The sequence below is a fragment of the Mya arenaria genome, chromosome 5 (genome assembly GCF_026914265.1).
Source record: "Mya arenaria isolate MELC-2E11 chromosome 5, ASM2691426v1".
NCBI lineage: Eukaryota > Metazoa > Mollusca > Bivalvia > Myida > Myidae > Mya > Mya arenaria.
The window spans coordinates 73,231,516-73,256,719 of record NC_069126.1 but is presented as its reverse complement, the minus strand read 5'-3'; the positions used below and the strand labels follow the sequence as shown (position 1 = coordinate 73,256,719).

Sequence of the window (25,204 nt, the reverse complement as noted above, 5' to 3'; positions counted from 1 at the left end):
GATTTCAATTTCATCTTTCTGTATCATGTACTTTTCACACAAATGTATTCGTTAGTACTTGTACTCGTTGTTTTGCATTGTTTAAATGTTACAACCCTCTAGCTCCGCCGATACTTTAACGATGTCATTGCTCCGATTGTTAGTTCAACGTTGCCTAAATTTCGCCGGAGAAGGCACCGTTAGCACATAATTTCATAACTTCATGTTTTTCCTTCGTAATTTGGCGGTAGCATTTAGTGTAAACAAGCGACGAGTTTTCTATTTGATTGAGCTCCGTTTACCTTTGGATCTATTGGACTTAACAGTTAATTTGAGAAATGTTGTAATATCTTGATGATATTTACTGTGAAGTTATTGGAGAATTAACTGTTAAAATACAGGAAAGAGATAGTGAAAATTGTGTTTATGATCTTTTATAAAAGTAGAGGCTAACATTAAAATCTAATATGTCTCAACCTAAAACTTCACCACATTAAATGGTCCCTCGAACCGGACTACTTTTTGTTTTTGCAATGTTGACAAAACTCTTGCTGCGCCGATATTTAAACGGTGCCTTTGCTCAATAGTTAGTTCAACGTTGCCTATACTCAGCAAGAGAAGGCACCGTTAGCACGTGAGTTCATGTTATTCCACAACATCGTGTATTTCCTGTGGAGCAGTTAGTATGTAAAAGAGATGCATTTTCTATATCATAGAGCTACGTTTACCATTGGTCTTAATGTACTTTAAAGCTACAATTTTACTTTCGTACGATATATGTGTAAAATCAATGCACTATTGTTAATATTGAGACATTGCTAGTTATTTAAAAACAAACAAATTTTTACATCGGATAAAGGTTTGAAAATCCTCTTTCCGAGTAATATGAACAGAATCCGTTTAATTCGAAGTTATATTTCTAACATTCTAACAGTGAAACGCCTGTATTTGTGAATCATGTCTCCGGCTTTCTGCACTATCGTTCATCTCGCATTCGGAGAACTGCCAAGCCATAACATAACGTCCGTCCTTAATTCGTCGATGCCACTTAACACCGGAGATCTGCTGCAATTTTTGCCGGACTTCTTCATCCTTTTAAACGTCGGCGTAGATTATTTCCCCAGCACTTTACAAAATGAAATCACTGCCAGTAGTTTCACCGCACCACTGGACTTAGTGTGTTGTTCATATGTTTTTATTTTATTCGATGTTTTTTCTACGAAAACTGTTAAAACTAATAGGCAGGCTTGCCATTACCAGCAGGTGACCTGTATTAATTTTGAGTTCTGAAGTGCAACGGTCACGCTCAATATTACTTTGAATAGAAAACCTTGTCCTATTTATAACTAGAGTTAATAAAGGTTCCGGTCCTTAGTCTTGGTAGGGAGTTTGATCATGACCTGCAGATAACCTTAAAGTTATAAGGTTTGAATTCAGCCGGTTAAATGTCAAGGTCACAATGACCTTGAACCTACAGAACTGTTAAAACTAATAAGTAGGATTGTCATGACCAGCAGGTCACCTGTATTGATTTTGAGTTCAGAAAGTCTACGGTCACGCTCACGATGACATTGAATATAAATCCTGTCCTATTGATAACTAGAGTTGATAAAGGTTACGGTCCTTAATCTTGGAAGGGAGTTTGATCATGACCTGCAGATGACCCTAAAGTTATATGGATTGAATTAAGCCGGTGAACGTCAAGGTCACAATGACCTTGAACCTTGTCTGATGAATATAAAAAACGTTGGTACCTACGGTCCTCAATCTTGGAAAAGATGATTGACAGAACCTTAAATATATTTAATGAGAAATGCCTAATTGTCTGCTATTTTTTCAAACATCTCTTGTGCTCAAATGATTTCTTTCCATCCGACAAGGCTCAATCGGGGGCATTTGTCACGTGACTGTGGCAGCTCCAGTTTAATATTGATAAGTATGTGACTTTATTGTGTATGTTATCTTATATAACAAATGACGTCACCATCACAATCATGCATAACGCGTCCAAAAAGCATTAATTTTAATAAGTATACTTGTGCAAAAATGAATTAAACAAAATATATTTTTACATTCATTTGTTTATCTTTAATATTTTTATAAGTTTTAACCCAGAACTGGTAATCAATCCTAATATAATAAAAACGTGAATCTGTCGCCTAAAAACAAGTCATTCATAGTTATAGAGAGATACATTGGTATTGATTGCGTTCGGTCCCTTGTAGCTAAATATGTTCGTATACCCAATATCAACTTTTTAACTATTTTAACTCTTAACCATTATTCTTCGCGATCCCAATAACGCGTTATTGTCCCAGTCCGCCACGTTTAGTTTGGTGGCAGAGGGAGAAAGATTGCATATATAACATATAACACAAAAGGCCACGTTTAACCAACCATGTACGAATACATAATTACAAATAGACTCGAATAACAACTTTGAATTTCCGACTTTCTATCATTAAGGACGGTCCCGACAACAGAATTCTGTATAACGTTTCGTGCAACATGTTATCTGCCATGTACATAATCACAGTATCCATTTTTAACAACAAATTGAAACAATATTTAAGACGGTCCAGACAACGTGTCTCTATCCCCGTCCCAGACGTTCTACACGGTGACAGAAGGACATACCCTTGTACCTATAACATGTTCTGCTACGTGTTACCCAACATGTACGTACACGTGGTCAAAATCAGGGGTGAGAGTCAGCACTACAGCTACACTGAATCTGCATCAGGCGGAAAGAAGACAGGCCGGGTCATACGTCTGTTCGGCAAGAAACCCAAGCTTAGGCATATCAAGAAATGGACCAGTTGTAAATGTTGCTGTCAGATGTAAGAATGTTATATATTTTTATTTATTTAGAAGTGTAGGTTTTTGCACACGGTTCTCAGCTGTTACTCTCTTATATCTTACGTTCACTTTTTTAGATGTACATGTTCGTTTCTACCCTCTCTTTGCCCAAAAGACCGTAGGCATCAGTGGTAATTTGAAATGTCAAACACTGAAAATAATAGTCCGTTCTTTATGTATCATCCTTTATGATATTATCATGTATCAGGAGAGATATACTGGAAAAAAGGGACAGAAACTAAGGACAATTTGGAAAGAACTTAATAAACATATTAAAATATACTTTTTTACGAAGTAACCAATTTTGAGGTAAAAATAAATGTATACTAAATGCATCAAATCTGAGGGCATAACCTATCGTTACCGATAGTCTTGTTTCGGAATGCTATATATATTAGATTGTTGCTAACTGAGCTGATATTCAATTTGGGACGATTTTTGGTTTATCAAATTTAACTCATAAAAAATTAAACACTTCTTTGTGAGTTTAAATAACATTTTGGAATCCCGCTAAAATATTGAGTTATGTTGATGGTTAAGTCACATTGCTTAGGCAAAACGTTTTTACCACACCATGTCAGTGTCCGTGAAGGTCTGAATTATGTTCATAACAAAAGGCCATATACATTTCTTTTAATAGAAAAACACAAATATCACACACGCTATATATGGTCATATATAATACTCTGAAGTGCATGACAAAAGGTACTTAAGATTATAAATAAGATAATAGGGTACATAGCTTTGAATGTAAAATTAAAACGATTGTAAGATGTTCATTTTACTCAAGTGCAACATAGCTCCTTGAAGTGCAATGAATATAGTGTTTACGAATTGAACGTTTATTCTAAAGAACATAAAAAGCGACTACAAAGTCTGTTTCTATTTATAAAAGAAGTAAAAACTTTTCATATATTTAAAGTTAATACTGCTTTAGAAAGATATTTGTGTTTTAAGGGATTTTGCTTTGAATTGTTTTCCTTATGATAATAACTCTAGCACTGCTTGACGTTATGAATATATGCAGCGTGTCAATTTTACCGTCGTCCACCACGTCCTACACGATGATAAATAGAGACACCTGGGTATAAACACATGTTCTGCACACATTATCTGCAATGTACAATATAGTATTGATCTTATATAATCTCTCCCTTTAATATTTCAGACGGTCCAGATAACGTGCATTTATCACCATCAACCACTTCTTACACGGTGACAGAGGGAAACAGCATAAGGGCTATATCGTGCTCTGCCACCTGTAACCCGGCCTGTACGTACACGTGGTCCAGATCAGGATCGACGGTCAGTTCTACGGCCACACTGAACCTCGGTCAGGCTGTGAGAGGGGAGGCCGGATCGTATGTTTGTACGGCAAGGCATCGGGGGTCAAACATCTCACGGACTGGACCAGCAGTGAACGTCAGTGTCAAATGTAAGATTTTTAAACTCAGTCATCTATGTGTTGTTTAATGTTATATATTAATGTATGATATTATGTTATTTGTATATAAATATTGAGATTAAGATTCGGCCTTTTCTGTTGTGCATAAAAAAACATTTGTTTTCCAACCGATTTCATAAACCTTGAATAAGGTATTTGTCCACACGGAAGACTTGTCGCGCACATTGCGAAATGCCAGATTGATTTTTGTTATATTTCCGTCTTAAAACTAATTTAAATTACATCTATTTTAATCATATACAAATTTATTCGTTAGTACTTGAACTTGTTTATTGTATTGTTTGACTATTCAAAACTCTTGCTTGATGTTATTGCTCCGCTTGTTAGTTCAATGTTGCCTATACTTCGCCAGAGAAGGCACCGTTAGCACATAATTTCAAAACTTCATGTTTTTCCTGCGAAAATTGGCGGTAGCATTTTGTATATAAGCGATGCGTTTTCTATTTGATTGGTCCCCTTTTGCCTTTGCATCTATTGGACTTAAAAGCTACCCTTTACTTTCGGATGATATATGTATAAAATCATTTGACTATTGTTCATATTTAAACATTGCTAGTAATATCAAAAAGCTCAAACTGTAACATCGGATTAAAAGTTGATACATCTGGATATATGTTAGCTGTTAATTTGATAAATGTTGTAATATCTTGATGATATTAAAGTGAAGTTATTGGAAAATTTACTGTTAAATTACAGGAAAGAGATAGTGAAAATTGTGTTCATGATCTTTTATAAAAGTAGAGGCTAAAATTATAATCTAATATGTCTTAAACTAAAACTTCGCCACATTAAATGGTCCATCGAACCGGACTACTATTTTATTTTTCAATGTTTATATGTTAAAAAACTCTTGCTGTGCCCATATTTAAAGGGTGCATAGCTCCAATGGTTAGTTCAACGTTGCCTATACTCAGCCAGAGAAAGCTCCGTTAGCACGTGAGTTCATAATATTCCACAACATCGTGTATTTCCTGTGTAGTTTGGAGGGAGCAATTAGTATGTAAAAGAGATACATTTTCTATATGATAAAGCTACATTACCATTGGTCTTAATGAACTTTAAAGCTACAATTTTACTTTCGGACGATATATGTGTAAAATCAGTGCACTATTGTTAATATTGAGCCATTGCTAGTTACGTAAAAACAAACAAATTTTAACATCAGATAAAGGTTTGAAAATCCTCTTTCAGAGTTATATGAGCAGAATCCGTTTAATTCGCAATTATGTTGCTAACATTCTAACAGTGAAACGCCTGTATTCGTGAATTATGTCTCTGACGTTCTGCACCATCGTTGAGCTCACATGTGGGTAACGGCAAAGCCATAACGTCCGTCATTAATTCGTCGATTCCACTAAACACCGGAGATCTGCTGCAATTTTTGCCGGACTTCTTCATCCTTTTAAACGTCGGTGTAGATGATTTCCCCAGCACTTTACAAAATTGAATCACTGCCAGTAGTTTCACGTCACCACTGGACTTTATGTGTTGTTCATATGGTTTTATTTTATTAGATATTTTTTCTACGAAAACTGTTAAAACTAATAGGCAGGCTTGCCATTACCAGCAGGTGACCTGTATTAATTTTGAGTTCTGAAGTTCAACGGTCACGCTCAATATTACTTTGAATATAAAACCTTGTCCTATTTATAACTAGAGTTAATAAAGGTTCCGGTCCTTAGTCTTGGTAGGGAGTTTGATCATGACCTGCAGATAACCCTAAAGTTATAAGGTTTGAATTCAGCCGGTTAAATGTCAAGGTCACAATGACCTTGAACCTTGTCCGATGTAAAAAAAAAAACGCTGGTACCTCAAACTTGGAAAAGGTGATTGACAGAACCTGATATATTTAATGAGAAATGCCTAATTGTCCGCTATTTTTTTCAAACATCTCTCGGGCTTAAATAATTACTTTCCATCCGATAAGGCTCAATCGGGGACATTTGTCACGTGACTGTGGCAGCTGCAGTTTAATATTGGTAATCATGTGACTTAATTGTGTATGTTATCATATATAACATATGACGTCACCATCACGATCATGCATAACGCGTCCAAAAAGCATTAATTTAATTAAGTATAATTGTGCAATAATTAATTAAACAAAATATATTTTTACATTCATTTGTTTATTTTTAATAATTTTATAAATTTTAACCCAGAACTGGTAATAAATCCTAATATAATAATAACGTGAATCTGTCGACTAAAAACCAAGTCATTCATAGTTACAGAGAGATACATTGGTATTGAATGTGTTCGGTCCCTTGAAACTAAATATGTTCGTATACCCAATATTAACTTTTTAACTATATTAACTATTAACCAGTATTTTTCGCGGTTCAAATAACGCGTTTTTGTCCCAGTCCGCCATGTTTAATTTGATGGCAGAGGGAGAAAGATTGAATATATAACACGAAAGGCCACGTTTAAACCAACCATGTACGAATACATAATAAGAAATAGACTCGAATAACAACTTTAAATTTCCGACTTTTTATTAATAAGGACGGTCCCGACAACAGGATTCTGGCCCCGTCCTGCAACGTCCTACTCGGTGACCTGGGGTGTATTTATATCCATAACGTTTCGTGCAACATGTTATCTGCCATGTACATAAACACAGTATCCATCTTTAACAACCATTTTAATCAATATTTAAGACGGTCCAGACCACGTTTCTCTATCTCCGTCCACGACGTCCTACACGGTGACAGAAGGACACACGCTTGTACCTATAACGTGTTCTGCCAAGTGTTACCCGGCCTGTACATACACGTGGTCCAGATCAGGGGTGACGGTCAGTTCTACAGCCACACTGAACCTGCATCAGGCGGAGAGAGCGGAGGCCGGGACTTACGTCTGTACGGCAAGGAACCCAATTTTAAGCGTCTCAAGAAGTGGACCAGTAGTAAACGTCACTGTCAGATGTAAGAATGTTTAATATGGAAAATATATACGTATGATTTTCACAGAATCTTAGGCTCTTGCAAACCTTTTCTCAGAGTTTATTTTCTTACATGATATGACCACTTCTTTGCAATTAGCATGTACGTTTCTCACTCATTTTGCCAACAAGAACGTAGGCATCAGTGCTTTGTTGCAATGAAATATACAGAAATAAAAGTTGTTTTCAATATGCTCGTCCATGTATCTACTTTATCATATTATTATATACCAAGAGGGATAGACTGAACACTTATGATAGAAATTGTGGACGATTTGGAAAGTAATAAAAACGTATTAAGACAAAGATTCTTACAAAGTAACCCGTTTTCGGATAAGTATATATAATTAATACGAAAAGTATGTGACCATAACCTATCGAGACCGTTAGTCATGTTTCGAAATTATTACTAGATACGTATATTATGATTGCGCTAATTGAGTTGAAATTCAATTTGGGACGAGATTTTGTCTTCCAAAGCCAACTAATAGAAATACATTAAAGTAATTTAAAACAATTCGTGAAAGAAATATTCAAGTTAAATAGGTTAATATTTTTACTACTTTATTTTGATTAAAAAAGTTATTCCCATAAAACAAACCTCCTTATTAAGTCTAAGTAAGTAAGCATGTTTTTGATCTGAAAAATACAGAAAATCTTCAGTTTTAAATTGCAAATCATTGCAATTATGTAAATGAATGAATACTACTAGATAAATTATTTAGTTGAGAATGCTTTGTAGTTTGCTTTTCACTTTTTTGGCTATGAAGTAAGATTTATTTGGGACATGAATGGTAAGGGAAATAATACGTGACAACCCAGTAGGTCATTAAAATACAAGAAAGGCATATCCATAAACAAATAAGGTAAAGTATGCGTTCGAAAAAAAAATACTTGTCAAGGAAATAGGCTTAATTTTCCCAAATATTACACCACTAGTACTGTCTGAGATATTTGGTAAATGTAGGGTGTCAATGTCCCCGTCTACCACATCCTACACAATTATATAGAGATATCTAGTGTACAAACTCGTGTTCTGTCACACATTATCCGCCATGATCTTAAGCAATAATTCCTATTGATATTTCAGACGGTCCAGACAACGCGTCTTTATCACCATCAACCACGTCTTACGCGGTGACAGAGGGGAACAACATTGGTGCTATAACATGCTCTGCGACTTGTTACCCGGCCTGTACGTACACATGGTCCAGATCAGGATCGACGGTTAGTTCTACGGCCACACTGAACCTCGGTCAGGCGGACAGGGGGGAGGCCGGATCCTATGTTTGTACGGCAAGGAACCCAGGGTCAAATATCTCACGTAACGGACCAACAGTGAACATCAGTGTCAGATGTAAGGATGTATGCAAGTCACTACCGTAAAATAATTTAAATGCTACGTGCTAAGCTATGCTGAAGCTGATTTTAAACCCAGTCTCGGTTGTTTAAAGTTATGTATTAATGTATGATAGTATGATATTTGTATAGTATAACCAAAGACGACAAAAGACAAATATATGGCGTTCACAATAGTAAACATGGAAAACAAACAGAAATATGTAACTGTACATACAAAATGATTAATGGTTGTGTCAATATATAGTTATTGGTTATACTATCGACTACATGGAATCTAAGCAAATCTACGCCACCTGACATATACAAGGGTTTATCCCACAAGTTCGTGAACGATTTTCCTAACGCCCATAATAGATAGCGCAAAGAACAATGTATTATACCGATACAAAATTTAATATCCTTTTGTGTTTACTTAAACTATCTATGAACTACAAAGAAGAAGTAAACAATTAACACTGCGTTTCCACCTCCAGCGCTTACAGGCGGTCTTGAAGTGTTTACTTCGTAGTTTGGCTTTCACTTCCGGAAATAACACGAAAGCCCAGCGGTGCAACCTTGTAGGTCTGGACTGTATTGTGGGTGGCTCGTTCTCTGAAATCCGAGAACATCAATCTCAAGCTGAGGAGATGTAGCTGCGTGAGCACGCACATTGTCTTGGTGGAGAATAAGCTCACACGGATTAAGTTTCGGCCTCTTCTTCTGTAAAACGTGTATCAAAATCCCTTCGTAGAACATGAATAAACAAATGATAGAACTTTCTATAAAGATGGCTCAAATTATTACGCACGGTTAATCTCCATAACAAATATTAACGCAATTAACCACATTTATAACCATTCAATAAAGCTATCTGAACATTCGTATTTACTGTTGCGGATTTAAATTAATTTTAGTTGAAATAAGTTGGAATAGTATGCGGTATTGACGGTCCGTCCATTGGGCAGATGGTGAATTAGTATAATCTTTCGCCAATCCATAAAAACACAAACATGTGTTTTCCAACCGATTTCATCAACCTTGTTTTCTTCGGAAGTTGATAGTTGGTGTCTTCCTTACGGACTTTTCTCTAATATCGCGAATTGCTTAGATTGATTTTTGATACATATTGCTGTCTTAATACTGATTTAAATCTCATCTATTTTTATCATGTACTTTAACACAAACCTATTCGTTAGTCCTTGTGAAGGTTAATTCTCTTTACTCGATATCCTCGTGTTTTTCTGTGTAGTTTGGCGGGGCCATATAGTATATATAAGCGATGCTTTTTCCATTTGATAGAGCTCCTTTTATCTTTGGACGGATTGGACTTTCGGACGAAATATATGTAAAAACATTGTACTATTGTTAAGATTTAGGCATAGCTAGTTATATAAAGAAAGCTCAAAATGTATCATCGGATAAAACGTTTAAAGATACTCTTTTAGAGGTATATAAACTGAATCTTTTCATTTGAAGCTCTGTTGTTAATATTCTAACAGTGAAACGCCTGTATTCGTAAATCATGTTTCTGACTTTCTGCACCATACTTGATCACAAATTCGGGAAACGGGCAGGCCACAACGTCCGTCATTAATTCGTTTATATCACTTGATCACCGGAGATCTGCTGCAATTCTTGACGGTCTCTTTCTTCATTTTAAACTTCGGCATAGATGATTTCCCGTGCGTTTCACAAAACTGTATCACTACCAGTAGTTTTACGTCGCCACTTGACTTACGTGATATTTTTGTGTTTCTTAGATATTACGATATTTCTTTACAGAAACGTTTACAAACTAATAGAAAGATTTGTCATGACCAGCCTGTATGGATTTTGAGTTCATAAGTTCAACGTTCACGTTCACGGTGACCTTGAATTAAAAAAAAACTTGTCAAACTGATATCTAGAGTACGCTAACGGTTACGGTCCTTAATCGTGTTAGTTTGGTCACGACCTGCAAATGACCCTTAAGTTATTGGTTTCAAAGTCAGCAGGTCAAATTTAAAGGTCATCATGACCTTCAACACACAAACCTTGTCCTCTCAATATAAAGAGAACGCTTGGTAGTGTCCTCAAAGTTGGAAGACATGATTGTCATTACCGTGAATATGACCCTCATATACATTAAATGCGAAATGCTTAATTGTCTGCCATTTCTCAAACATCTCTTATACTCTAATAATTACTATCAGCCCAACAAGGCCCAATCGGGGGTATTATTCACGTGACTGTGGCAGCTATTGTTTAATATTTGCAATTAAGTAACTTTTTTGTATATGCTAACTTATTTAACAAATTAGATCGCCATCACGATCGCAAATCACGCGTCCTTAAAAGCATTAATTTTCATAAGTATATTTGTGTAATAATGTGTTTATAAACAAGTTATTTTTGCATTCATTGGTTAGATTATTTTTAAATATATAAATGTTTAATAGTTCTATGTTAAAGCAATATTAAAAATACAAGTGGGATATGTTTGCCATATAATATAATCTGACATTGCAAAGTAGATTTTAGGTCGATGCACACACATTTTGATTTTACATAATCAATCCTAATGATAACGTGAATCCGTCGCCTGTTAACCAAGTCGTTCATGGTTACAGGTCGGTCGTTTCGAACGTGTTTGGGCAGGTGTAAATCAACATGTCCGTATAACAAATATTTACTATTACCAGTAAGACGGTTCCAAAATTCATTTTGTCCCAGTCCGCCGAGTTCAATTCGATGACAGAAGGAGAAACGATGGAATATATTCCGTGATAGGCCACATGCAACCAAACATGTGCGAATGCGTAATTACGAATAGACTTGAATTTTACCTTTTGATAATATATCTTTTCATTATTACAGACGGTCCCGACAACAGGTTTCTTGCCCCGTTCTTCAACGTCCTACTCGCTGACCTGGGGTGTATATATATATATATACATATATGTATAACTTTAAGTGCAACATGTTTAACAACCACTTTAATCAATATTTAAGACGGTCCAGAGAACGTGTCTCTATCTCCATCCAAGACGTCCTGCACAGTGAACGAGGGAGACATTATAAATGCTATAATGTGTTCTGCTATGTGTTACCCGGCCTGTACGTACACGTGGTCCAGATCAGGGGTGACGGTCAGTTCTACAGCCACACTGAACCTGCATCAGGCGGAGAGAGTGGAGGCCGGGTCTTACGTCTGTACGGCAAGGAACCCAAGTTTAAGCGTCTCAAGAAATGGACCAGTAGTAAAAGTCACTGTCAGATGTAAGAATGTTTAATAAGGAAAATACATACGTATAATTTTTACAGAATCTTAGGCTCTTGCAAACCTTTTCTCAGAGTTTATTCTCTTACATGATATGACCACTTCTTTGCAATTAGCATGTACGTTTCTACATTCATTTTGCCTGCAAGAATGTAGGCATCAGTGCTTTTTTGCAATGAAATATACAGAAATGAAAGTTGTTTTCAATATTCTTGTTCATGTTTCTCCTTTATTATATTATTATATACCAAGAGGGATAGACTGAACAATTATGATAGAAATTGTGGACGATTTGGAAAGTAATAAAAACGTATTAATGCATAGATTCCTACGAAGTAACACGTTTTTATACACGTATGTATAATGTATACAACAAGTCTTTGACCAATAACCTATCGTTACCGTTAGTCATGTTTCGAAATGATTATTAGATATGTATTTTATGATTGTGCTAATGGAGGTGTATTTCAAAATGGGACGAGTGTTTGTCTTCCAAATCTAACTAAAAGAAAGATATGTAAATTAATAAAACACAATTCTCAGAAGGAATATTAAAATCAAGTTCTTACTATTTCATTTGAATTAAAAGTCTAAATACTATTAAACAAACCTTTTTATTAAGTCTAAATTGGCATGTCTTCGATCCTGAAAAATACAGCAAACTTCAATTCTGATTAGAAAATCATCACAATTATCTAAATGAATGAATTATTCTAGATACGTTAAATTGTTTAGTTGAGAATGCTTTGAAGTTTGTTTTTATTTTTTTTGGCCTTGTAGTAAGTGGTTTCTGACATTAATGCTTAAGAAAATAAAAAGTTACAATTCAATAGGTCGTTTTAAGACAAGTTAGGAACATCCACAAACAAAGTACGCTTTCGAAAAAAATGTTTACATGTCAAGGAAATAGGCTTTTTTTTCTTTAATAAAACACCGCTATTGCCTGAGATTATTGATACATGCAGGGTGTAAATGTCCGCGTCTACCACATCTTACACGATGATATAGAGTTATATAGTGTACCAACACGTATTATGCCACACATTATCCGCCCATGGACAAACAAGAATTTGTCTTTAATAATCACTTTTGTCACTATTTCAGACGGTCCAGACAATGTAAATTTATCACCATCAACCACGTCTTACACGGTGACAGAGAGAGACAACATTGGAGCCATAACGTGTTCTGCGACTTGTAACCCTGCCTGTACGTACACGTGGTCCAGATCAGGATCGACGGTCAGTTCTTCAGCCACACTGAACTTCGGTCAGGCGGACAGGGGAGAGGCCGGATCCTATGTGTGTACGTCAAGAAACCCAGGGTCAAATATATCACGGAATGGATCAGAAGTGAACGTCAATGTCAGATGTAAGAATGTATGCAAGTCAATATCTTAAAGCCATAGATTGTATGTCATGCTAAAGATGCTTTTCATTTTAGACCTGTTTGGAATGTTTAATATTATTATCAACGTATTAAATTATAATACTTGCTTATTTATTGAAAACAACCATTAATCATTAATTCATGATGAGCGATTTATGTGTTTGTGGGCTATTGTGATCGCCATATACTTGTCATCGATCGTCTTTGGCCATTGTAACAGCTATGTCGAATCTAATGAAATTTATGGCGTATATTATCTGTCAAGTTTAATTACAACCCACGTTTTGCCAAATGCTTCAAATACCCTTGAAACCCTCGGGAAAGCTTTAATATTAATAAATCGTGGTTTCCGTGATTGTTTTCACGAAATCTAGGTATATCATTAATTGTTCTGGTCATGCCATGTAAATAAATTTGTCACCTTTTCAAACTATTTCAAAATAGCTGATGCTAACAATTAGAATTAACAGTTTATTACTCCGTATACGTATATAACAAGTATTGAACTTATAGACCAGATACTATAATATTAACGATACTGTAAACGTTTAACTGTCTTAAAATGGCGAAAATTGTATTTTGTTGCTGTCGGGGCGAATATGCATTTCAGTATGATTTCATTTCATTTCAATATCATTGAACGAAACGTGATAGTTTCTTAAGATAAAAGTTTTTTTTTTGTACATAAACATTTTTAAGACTTGCTTTAAAACTAATTCATGTAGAAAAAAACTCTAATTTCTCTTACAAAGAATTGTATACTTCTGAACTTCTAATAATGAAATATTCAAAACATTTTATAGCAAATTATTTATAGGAGTATGTGAATAGAACGAAATTGTATTCACTGCGAAAGCTGTAAGTCGTTATGTTTAAAAATGAACTTTACTTTTCTATTCTAATTCATTAATAGTAGACTTATACCTTCGTCATGTTTTAACTTTTGTTGCACATTTTGCCGAAGGGAAAAAATAATAGTGTTTTTATTGACAATCGATCTCCTAAAATGCTTCTAATTGACTAAATAGAAAAATACATTTGATGTTGTTATAAATATCCAAGATGGCATCATGGTCTATGCAATGAGTGCAGTGAAAATTGTTGCTTTTTTAAAAAAAAACGTTTTACAGAGCAATTAATATTTGTATTTTTTTATTTTTTGTATAGAACTTGTTTACCTTGTTTTTTTAAGTCCGAACAGGATTGTCCAAACTATAATGTTCGAATAATACCGTAGTATCAGTATTCAAGGCAAACTAGGAAGTGTGTTTTCTGCTGGCTATTCCTTATATTAACGTTTATATAGGTTCTACTTTACTTTATGAACGAAATAATCGTTAAAACTAATTACATATTTGAATCAAATGAATGCACATAATGCCACACCGACAGAAATTAAACCAATTGAAGTTAAAAGCACAAATGTTATTAGATATGTACACTTTGTGTTTCGTCTCTTTTAGACGGGCCTTCTGCAGTAGCGCTGAGTCCAAGCACACTTAACTATACTAAGAATGACGGTGACACACTTGCACCAATTACTTGCTCTGCCGATTGCTTCCCCGCATGTAATATTAGTTGGCGGAGAATTAGCGGAATATCAGATATCGTCAGTACCAACGCCTCTTTCAACCTGAGAGAACTCAACAGAACTGGGACGGGTAGATACAAATGTGAGGCGATAAATCCTTACACACTTACAAATACTACAAGCAAAGACGTTACCATCAACGTCAGATGTAAGTGTATGCATTGATCCTTATGGTAAATAGCACTGATGCGGAAATGTTCTGTTCTTTGTTGTACATATCACTGCCGCTGTTTGTATATGTCAGCCACACTGTGGTGGAGGTTAGAACTATAATTATCTGGATGTCAGTGACGTCGGTATGTTTAAACGTAGTGGAAATATTATTAATGTCTAGTGATTCATTGTTGTAGATTTTGAATTGTTTTACATATCTTCGTTATGGAGGAAATAGGGTGTTTTATTTATCTTGCACTCGACACCTTTTTCATTTAAACTATGAAATTAGTAATTGTAATTTGTAAGCGGAGGTATGATATTACTGTGCATGTACCACGAGCAACTTCAATTGAAAGACATTTTTCAAAGGAAAATGTTTAAAAGAACGTACAAACTTAAAGCCCATTGGTATTTTCTAACGTTTATTATTTCACCATGAGGGTTTCAAATATTTCACGTATCTGTTTGCAGCATTTTATGACTTTCCATTTTTGCTAGAATAATTAACTTAATAAACAAAGGGCATTATTTTCGACATATACCTACATTTAAGTATTTGCATAACTCAAAACAGGTTTTTACCAACCGAAGGGAGAAGAAACGTTTAACTATTTTCAATCAGTTTGGTATTATTTGATGTTCATAAAACTCACAAAACTTGTTTTAGAGAAGGATTAAAGATGAGGTGTTTTATACTGCTCTCGTCCAATACTTTAACAGAAATATTTTGCTGTTTCGATGTTTTCTTTGATGAAGATGGTGTCGTAATAAGCGTAGACAGCGCCCACAGAAAGACGGAAGGAGGACCTCTGAACAATTTGTTAAGCGGGCCTTTGGCCATTTACTCCTTAGGCTTGACAAAACTGAAAGAAAATATTGAATTTATATTCAAATGTTTGTATTTGTAACTTATTGTTCCACTACAGATGGCCCGGACGTTATAACACTGAATGAATCCAATGTCCATACAGTGACGGAAGGAGACGCCGTCAGTAGCATATATTGTTCAGCGGATTGCTGGCCGGGGTGTGTCTATACTTGGACTAATTTGACTGACAATCAACCAAAAGTCTTCTCCGCGATTCTGGTGTTTGGGACAGTGAATCGCTACGACGCCGGTGATTACATGTGCTTGGCTAGGAACTCTGCACCTCAGTTCTCGGTAGTGGCAGCCAAGCAATTCACTCTTCGTGTTCAATGTAGGTAAATTCATCGAAATTGTATGTGAATGTCATTGGATTTCAATTTATATAATTAATGTTCTTTTGAAAACACCTCACTCCAGCTTATTTGTGGATACCGAGATGTAAGAAAATTTATGTTTGGAAATCCGTGAATTAAGCAGATGTATACGGTAAATCTTGGTTTACAAGCCTTGTGTCCTTTGTAGGTGTCTTTTACTTCATGATTTACTTCTACAGTAGCTAGTACACGATGCTTCTTGGACGTAAAGCATCATCTGTTGTCAGTGTTATCTAATTTATTACTTAATGACGATATGTTGTTTCCTAAAAATACATTGAACAAACCGCACAATAAGAAAAGGAAAACGCAACTTTCTCTTTTAAGAAAATCTTCCAGTAAATCTGCAAACTGCACTTAACCCACCCGCAAATGCTGAAAACTGTGCAGAATTCAACATCCATTCTCCATTTATGTGGTGAATGACAAAATCTCATTTACAACAGAAATGAAGTCTCTCTTTGCCGGTGCAGCTCTAAACATCCAACACCTTATTCTTCAATATCAAAATGAATTAAATATATTAAACATGTGGCGATTGTTTGGTCACACCCGTGATCTTGAAACTTGACCCGTGTACTGTAGTATGTGACTTGCGAAAAAATTGTTACATCATTAGATAACTTTTGATGACTAATCCATGCTTATGAACGTTTATGTTTTGAATTGATATTGACGTATTAAAAATGCACTTACTTTGACTTTAAACATATTGAATAAAATTAAAAAAGTTTTGAGAATAATTTTGGGGGCACATTTAATCATAGGTACCTAGTGTGCCGATGTCAACAGGAGAAACAGCTCTCCCCCTTTTTTAAAAAGGTACCTGTTAATTTTAAGGTAATTTATCGTGTTTTAATAAACAAAGTTACAGACTAAATATAATACTAGATAAGTGCCGTGGATGGAGAAATTCATCTGCCTCGGATACGGAATTTATCGGTCGAGCTGTAAATTCCCATTATTATAATAAATGCGTACGTTAGAATTGTTTTACCAAAACCTGGTAAATCATTTGCCAAAATGCCTTTGTCCATTTTTGAAATAGGGACATGAATTATTTTTTCTAACAGTTTCGTATCAATTCAAAATACCACAATGTTCAAAATCATATTTGGGTAGTTCAAATCAGTGTTCCGTAACTGTTTTAATTTGCAGATGCACCTGATGTTGTCATAAGCCAATCAAATACTTCATTACGCGAAAATAGCCCACTTAATCTCCGGTGCAAGGCATCAGGTGTCCCCGCTGTTTACAACTACACAGGCTTTGAGCAACGAGTTGGTGATATGGTGGTCCCCAACAGTCACGTAGAGAGCCCGGGTGTGATGGAAAGTATATCTGTCAACATCCCTTCCGTCCAATTTCAGGATACAGGGATTTACACTTGCTACGTTCATAATAACATTACTGGCCTCAACAAAAAACTCATTCAGACTACTTCACAAAACATCGAGGTCTCAGGTATGTTAATGTTATTGTTCACAAGTAATCATAGTCTGTTGAAAATATTTTAGACAGTTTGCCTATATAATTAAAATGTTGTATTTTCACCGCATGGGTGAACTAAAAAGTTATTCAATTTTTGACACTTAAATCGCTCAAGAGGGTTTGTTTGCCCTAATGGTGGCGATATGGAGAGAAATATAGGAGTACAAAATCTCGTATTATTATTCCTTTTTGTAACACATTGATTTAAAAAAGAAAGTGTGAGGAGTAAGTTATATGTCATTTTTACTTGCTTGTCCTACTAACGTTTTATAACATGCCGCATAATTTCTAAGCTACCAATTAGCATTACTGCGCACATATAAACTCAATGTCCCGTGATATGTACAGCGCGAGTTATACGATAGAGTTAGAATCAAAATATACTCTATGAGCTAGTATGATGTTAGCTGCATAAAGTGGTTTTCTGCTTTAGATTGACATTTAAATAATATCACGTGGTATTTGTTCCGATTTTGAGTAAGTACAGTGGAAACTCACTAAACCGGACAAGGTCCGGACTGGGCAAAATTTCCGGTTTAGTGAGGATTCCGGTTTAGTGAGGATTTGATGTACGGAGTAAGTTTACTCAAAATTTAAACTGAGTGAACCTTTTAAAGGGAAGTTGAAAACTGGAATTAAATCAAAACACATAATTTAACATAATTAACACGTAATTCAATGCTTGTAAAGTATGTTTGATTGTTTAATTAACGCACCACTCTAATTTGATTCAATCATAGAAGTCTTTAGATAAAACAACCCTCTAAAATGATAACTTAATAACCGTTTCTAGTTCTTTATTTTCTGCAACAAATAAATTAATGGTTCAATTAATTTTCTTTTCACAAGTTTGATTATCGCGCGGCAGTCAATCCACAGCGCAATCATCATTATCGATTATCGAGTTAACACAACATCGCAGGTGCAATATTCAACAACGCACCGGCTGTCAAAACAGTGACACGCGATTCGCGAATTCCTAATACACAACATCATTTTGACATGTTTTGTGAGGTAAAATTACGTTGACAACTAACAAATTTTCTCGATTTTTTTGTCCGGTATCCGGAATTCCGGGGTTCCGGTTTTGTATGGATTTTTTAAAAATTGAAAATAGAAGGGGAAAACCGGGACTCTGAATAAAGCCCGGTATTCCGAGGATTCCGGTTTTGTGGAGATCCGGTTTAGTGAGTTTCCACTGTATAAGTGGTATTGGACTCATGTTTGGTGCATTTTCACAAGTCTACCTACAATGTGTGTGTGTGTGTGTGTGTGTGTGTGTGTGTGTGTGTGTGTGTGTGTGTGTGTGTGCGAAAGGGACTACTTTTTTTAAACATGTTTACAAATTGTGTTTCATCCTTTTCAGCATCTCCACAATTCTTTCTGGAGAAAACAGAATTTGTCGGGAAAACGTCAACAAACATTACCATTGATATTCCATTCGTTAGTTTTCCTGAATACACAAAATACAGCGTCATAAGACACGACGGACAACAGGTTTCGATGAATGAAAAATATACGATACACATGAGGAATGAGTCTGTTAATGCTGTGTTTTATGGACAGCAAGTCAATATATCCGGAAAAGTTCTACAAGTTACTATCAACGACTTGGCAGAGATGGATTTTGGGATATACAATATACAAATAACCAATTATATCAACACGGCAAATTTTAGCATCGATATTCAGTCAACAAGTATGATAATATGTTAAATATATATCATTTATATCATTATAATAATAATAATTATTGTTATTATTATTATTATTATTATTATTATTATTATTATTATTATTATTATTATTGTTATTATTATTATTATTATTATTATTATTATTATTATTATTATTATTATTATTAACACGTCATATAAAAGTAAACAAAGTCACTCCGAATATTGTCTTTAAAGAAATTATGTTATAAACCAAGGTAATGAATTGACATAATAGAATATGAAAATATTAACATAATTACCATTATGTGTTTTTGAGTATATACCTGTATGCCTTAAAGACTACTGCATTTGTTCTCGTTGTAGCTTCTGACACCTCAGCTCGCAAAAGCGTCGGTCCAGTTATTGGAGGAACAGTTGGAGGGCTAGTGGTAGCACTACTTGCTGTATTTGTCATCGTTGTTTTTATTAAACGAAAGGACACCTGCTCAATTAAATTTGCTGAACGAAAAGGTAATAACTTATTTAAAATTAAGAAGTGCAACTATAATACAATATCTAAATTAAAACTACTGTTCTGATTTTAGAATATTTATGTATTAGTTTAATGTAAAATATGGAGTTAATAGTGCGGAAGTTCAAGGATCCTTTTTAATGTAATATGAAGTACAAACGACACCTTTCACCTTTGGCCACACCAAACTAATCATACGATCTACGAATCAAGACAAAAAGATGGGGCGAGCAAGAGAAACAAATTAAAATACCCTTTTCCATTCCAAATATATAACGAAGCGGAAAATGGCGATTTTGATAAAAAAAAACTATTTAAGAATGCATTCTTAAGGTGAGCGAAAGTCGTATATATTATTTACCTTCACAATTTGATGAAATACACATTTTACTCTAGTGTATGCAGGTTTTGATAGCATTTTATCATAATTTATACAAAAATAGCATGGGTTCAAATCACCATAGCAGTAAAAGAACACTTCACTTATTGTACTGGTTGGTTTAATACAGAATGTCTAACCACTATGTTTCATAGTTTTGTTCCTTGTTTCAAACTGAGAAATTGACATTAGGGAATAGATATTTGTGCATCAGTAGTTATGCGTAAGACCCAGGGCACGAGGACATCTAATCTGTACATTGTTACGAGACCATATAATCTTCTTCTCTTACATGCCATAATATTTATTTTTCCTAAGTTTGAACCATCATGGTCAGATCATCATGAACTTTATTCACTGTATGCTCAATTACAATTTCTTTACTGCCATTATTGGTAAGTTTTGCCAATCAAATTTCTTGTATTGTTGATGTCCCAAGATAAAGAAAGTATTATGAAACTGCTTAGTACAATCACGCTTTCTGCTTTCAATATATATATATGTAAAAAAATACGGGAACATGATCAGTAGCCGAAAAGTTAAACATAAACCCCGTGTAATGGCACAGGGTAAACGCCAGAGACAAAGAACACAAAAACAAAATCTCACAAACAAGTAACATGGAACTCCACAAACAACACAGTGCATGTATACTATATAAAAACTAGGTATGTTTATCAAGGATTGTCAGGTAACGCCTTGGAACGGTCAGTAAAATGTAAATCTACTGGTAATTTAAACCATATTGCCTCATGTAAAAATAGAATATGACCTCATGTTAGTCATGATAAGTCGAACCGCAAAATAATGTCAGAAAACTCAACATGTCCGACAGTAGTGTATCACGACATTAACTCCTTTACAATATGGTGTCAATCAACCTGGTTTCAGGTTCATTTTCAGGATTGTATGTACCACATGCATGAGTTAAACACACATTTAAAAAAATGACAAAAATGTAAGACTATCCAAGAGGTTTTTTTAATTTCCAATTCGTTTTTGTTGATATTCTCAAGTTATCGACTTCCGTATCCGCCGAAGATGATGAAATTTGCCGGTTTATTTAATAATTCACTTCTTGAAAACATTTTTTTTTCACAAACAAGCATTAATGATTTTAATCAGAAAATTTAAAGTATATATTTAACGTTCATTGTGTACGCTTTTCAAAATATACTACGAAAATTCCTTTTGGCAAAATTCTAGGTGCGGGCGCAATTATTTTCTCATTTTGGAAAAAAAGGCGCGGTTAATCTGACGAAGAATATGTTAACCTCGGAGAGTGAATAATATTTTAGTATATGGACTGATGGAAATATCGATTAATTGACAGAATACGACGCTCGACCATATCTAATGATATTCGGCAAGTTGCATGCAGGATGGTTTATATGTACATTAACATGTTTCAGATCCGTATCAAAATACACATTCAGGACAGAAAACGGTTTCGTAAGTAGGCAGTTATTCTTTTCATTTTCGACTTCTGGGATTGTACATGTAGTTTTCAGTGTTTTATTTGCATGGACTGTGATACAAAAACACAAACAAATTGTTATTCTTTATCAACCAACGTACGGTTCACTATAATATCAAGAAATTCGATTGAGTACTGGGCGAGCGTTAGATTGAAATCAAAGTTAAGGTTGAATCTGAAAATTAAAATAAAGGGAGTGTAACATTTCACTTTGTCGCAAGCGAGTCATGAACTGGAGTGTAGAAGACACGCTTATTTATAAGATAGCATAGTATCGCAAATGGAAAAAAACTTTTTTTAAATATTACTGCTACATAACAAGGCAGAGTTGACATGGATCGAAAAGAATGATAAATATGTAGTTTTCTGACAATGTTATAGACAAGGTGTTGGCAACCCCCAATATGACACCGCACCTCAGACGTACGAGGAGCTCTCCATGGCAACGGACATAGGGGTTTACACTGATCTTAGTGAGTATTTAAACTCCGGTATTACTACAATACACATTTTTTTGTTTCCGACTTAAATAGTTGTAGTAACCATATCGTTGGTGAAAGAGCCAGAGACAACTGACTTTTTATCTAATTTTGAATCACTAGGCAACGAGTGTTTGTATATTAAAATTTCTTATAGTTCTTGATTTTAATTTTGTATCAGCCGCCTGTTTAAATAATTATCATTAATGGTATTGTATGATCACTTCAAATGTTATGTTATACACCATATTGAATTTTAATTTAAACGTTTATCATAATACATAGACAGATATGTATGACGATTGCACATGTTCATCATCGTTTACTATATATGAGTATTTATTGTTTTTAGAAAATGTCAACGATGGGTAAGTTTAAAATGAAAACAAATCATACACTGAACCGTTCTGACGTAATATCGATGATATATGTGAAGTGTATGGTAGATATTGTCGAAGTAATTTCCATTGACCAGCTGTATCTGTCTAAGCTTTAACCTGTCTTTTTGTTACTATATCTTAATGCATTTTAAAGATATCATTTATTGACCCAGTACTAAGATTAGTTTAACTGCTTATTTGATTATAACATTTCCATCATAAGGTCTAACGTTTTCGTCATTTTGTACTAAATGCCAACGAGTCATTCACTATAAACTATCATTACGTCTTGAGAATGCACTTCCCTAAATTTCTGACATTGCAAGCGATTTAAAAACGTAAAAAGTAAAAAGTATGTGAAAACCAATTCACATAATGACAAAGTATAGGTGTAGACCAGATGATGTGATAATAGCTCAAGAGAGACAATTCATGCATACCCTACATTTATTTTTTATCTGTTGGCTGCATCTTTGAACTTAGACTATATTGGAAGCCTATATGCCGCGTCTAACGGGATTTTTGTTTTCCATTTTAAATGGATAAGGGTCTGTATACCGGCTACGACAAAGAAGGGTAAAAAAAGCCCCATTTGTGAATTAAAAAAGGACGATTACGAACCTATATATCAACCTTGCGTGTATATGGAATGTTTTCTACATATCTCCTAAACTTGTCTCACAGGCGTTTTCTGCAGATCGACTTATCGCCTTAATTTGGGTGGTGGGGAGAAACACGTTTTATTTAATCGTGTTTCTTAATCGTGTCAACTGTGTTTTAATAAATTGGAATTCAATCTTGGCGAATTAATATCATACGTCACTAAAGTTGGGGGTAAAACTGAACACCGGATACAACTGTCAATCAGCTGTACTTTGGATGTGAGAAAAATAATCCCAAACCTTTACACTGAAAATTTAACCAAACGTCCAAATTATCTCACCAATACTAGTCTTAGTCAGAGATGAATCAATAAATACATTTTTTTATGAGGAAGTATTATTAGATGATTTCAGTTTATACAATTAGATGGTGAGTAATATATTGATAGAGTATGAAAAACTAAGTGCTACTAGAAAGAAGAATATACACAAGAAGACAACGTAATATGTTAATAGTTTGAGGGATACAATTCATGCAGGCCTATCCTTGATTGATTTTCCCTTTGACAAAACCTTTGAAATGACTTCCCTTAGACCATTCAATAATATACGTATTGGTCAGGTAATTAGTGTGCAAAACACTTCTTACGTTTTTGAAAATTACATAATTTTAGTGGAAGCTTTTAATTTAATATTGTTCGAGTATAGGAAACCCGTATGACTGAGAAAAGGAAGTTTTTGGGCGAGAAAGCGAGGAGTTGGATCCGTTAGACTTGAACGTGCTTTTATCTTAATTGTCGTTGTGTATCAGATAACGCTGTAGCATAATATGATCAAACATATGAAATAGGTAATAGTGTTGAAACAGTACAATGAAGCTCACTAAACGAAATCACGTCATACAAACATTTCCCCAGAGTATATTCTTAATGATCGTTACATTGGACAGAAGTTAATTGCCAGGATACGAAACAAATATTTTCGCAAAATTACAAAACAAATATTCACTTTAATAGGACTGTTTGCAATAAAGTATGTCTAAATGAATTGTATGGCACAATTTATATTACTTCGCTTAAATATATGTGATCATGAGCCACATTGTGGGTAACATATTGTTCATGTTTATGTCTCTTTTAGTACGGATAATCCGAATGTCTACGCACAGCTGGCTGAGACCAGTTTAAGCCCCGCCTCGTACGACGATACTGTCGAAAAAGGTACACGCATTGTTTACACCATTGCACAAGTTCAGTTATTGTCACCTGGGCTGTACTCATGGGTCATGTAGGGCAAGACGAGTATATCAAGCGTTTACCAATTACATTTCCCTTTGATATATTAAGCAGCTTCTGTAATACAAACTGTATATGGCATACATTTACACATCAGTGGTAAAAAAGGCGTATTTGATTTGATAGCATTATGCTTTCTTTCAAAACTTTTACTACACCATTCAGTTATCATACTCGGTTTCTAATAGGAATATACACCTTGGCTTAATTTTTTCTTTTGTTTTCAGAAGATCACATTTACATCAACTTAATGTTGAAAAACCCAGCACAGCTGTAAAAGACGCCGTGAGAAGAAACCAGTGTACAAAGTGCTCAAAAAACACTGTCTGCTGTATTTGCTATTGATATTCTTAACCTATATTATATTGCGAGTAAACACTTTTTGTAAGATTAAGAAAATATCAGAAGGAGAAATCAGGAACAATAATTATTCAGCAATTGTATGGTGTATTTCATGTTTTCAAAATATCATTTGCAATTTCTCATTTATTAAAAATAATTAAACAATAAGCAAAATATTCAATGCTCCTGGTTTGTTATTTCTATATACTATATACTTTTTTATTCTTTTTTTTCTTTACTTTACAAGTAGTGTATTATTATATTTACGACTGTAAAAAAACAATGCACAACTACGTTTTACATAATCGCATTCCGAAACGACCTGAAGGACTGAAAAATAA

At 34.6% G+C, this 25,204-nt stretch overlaps 1 protein-coding gene across 2 annotated transcripts in view; it reads left to right on the top strand.

The window, feature by feature from the left end:
• Positions 1–24,963, top strand: part of LOC128234228 (hemicentin-1-like) — a 61,559-nt gene extending 36,596 nt beyond the window's left edge. Inside the window, exons 13-28 of one of the 2 annotated variants that reach the window (XM_052948327.1) lie at positions 2,553–2,819; positions 4,007–4,273; positions 6,967–7,233; positions 8,341–8,607; positions 11,583–11,849; positions 12,955–13,221; positions 14,703–14,978; positions 15,913–16,185; positions 17,387–17,692; positions 19,086–19,418; positions 19,762–19,908; positions 21,701–21,740; positions 22,147–22,238; positions 22,597–22,612; positions 24,367–24,446; positions 24,749–24,963. In XM_052948327.1, the coding sequence (XP_052804287.1) occupies positions 2,553–2,819; positions 4,007–4,273; positions 6,967–7,233; positions 8,341–8,607; positions 11,583–11,849; positions 12,955–13,221; positions 14,703–14,978; positions 15,913–16,185; positions 17,387–17,692; positions 19,086–19,418; positions 19,762–19,908; positions 21,701–21,740; positions 22,147–22,238; positions 22,597–22,612; positions 24,367–24,446; positions 24,749–24,798 (3,215 nt within the window). In that variant the 3' untranslated portion in view covers positions 24,799–24,963. The remainder of the gene's footprint in view (positions 1–2,552; positions 2,820–4,006; positions 4,274–6,966; positions 7,234–8,340; positions 8,608–11,582; positions 11,850–12,954; positions 13,222–14,702; positions 14,979–15,912; positions 16,186–17,386; positions 17,693–19,085; positions 19,419–19,761; positions 19,909–21,700; positions 21,741–22,146; positions 22,239–22,596; positions 22,613–24,366; positions 24,447–24,748) is intronic. The other variant, XM_052948328.1, reaches the window with a different exon arrangement.
• Positions 24,964–25,204: the final 241 nt, after the last annotated feature.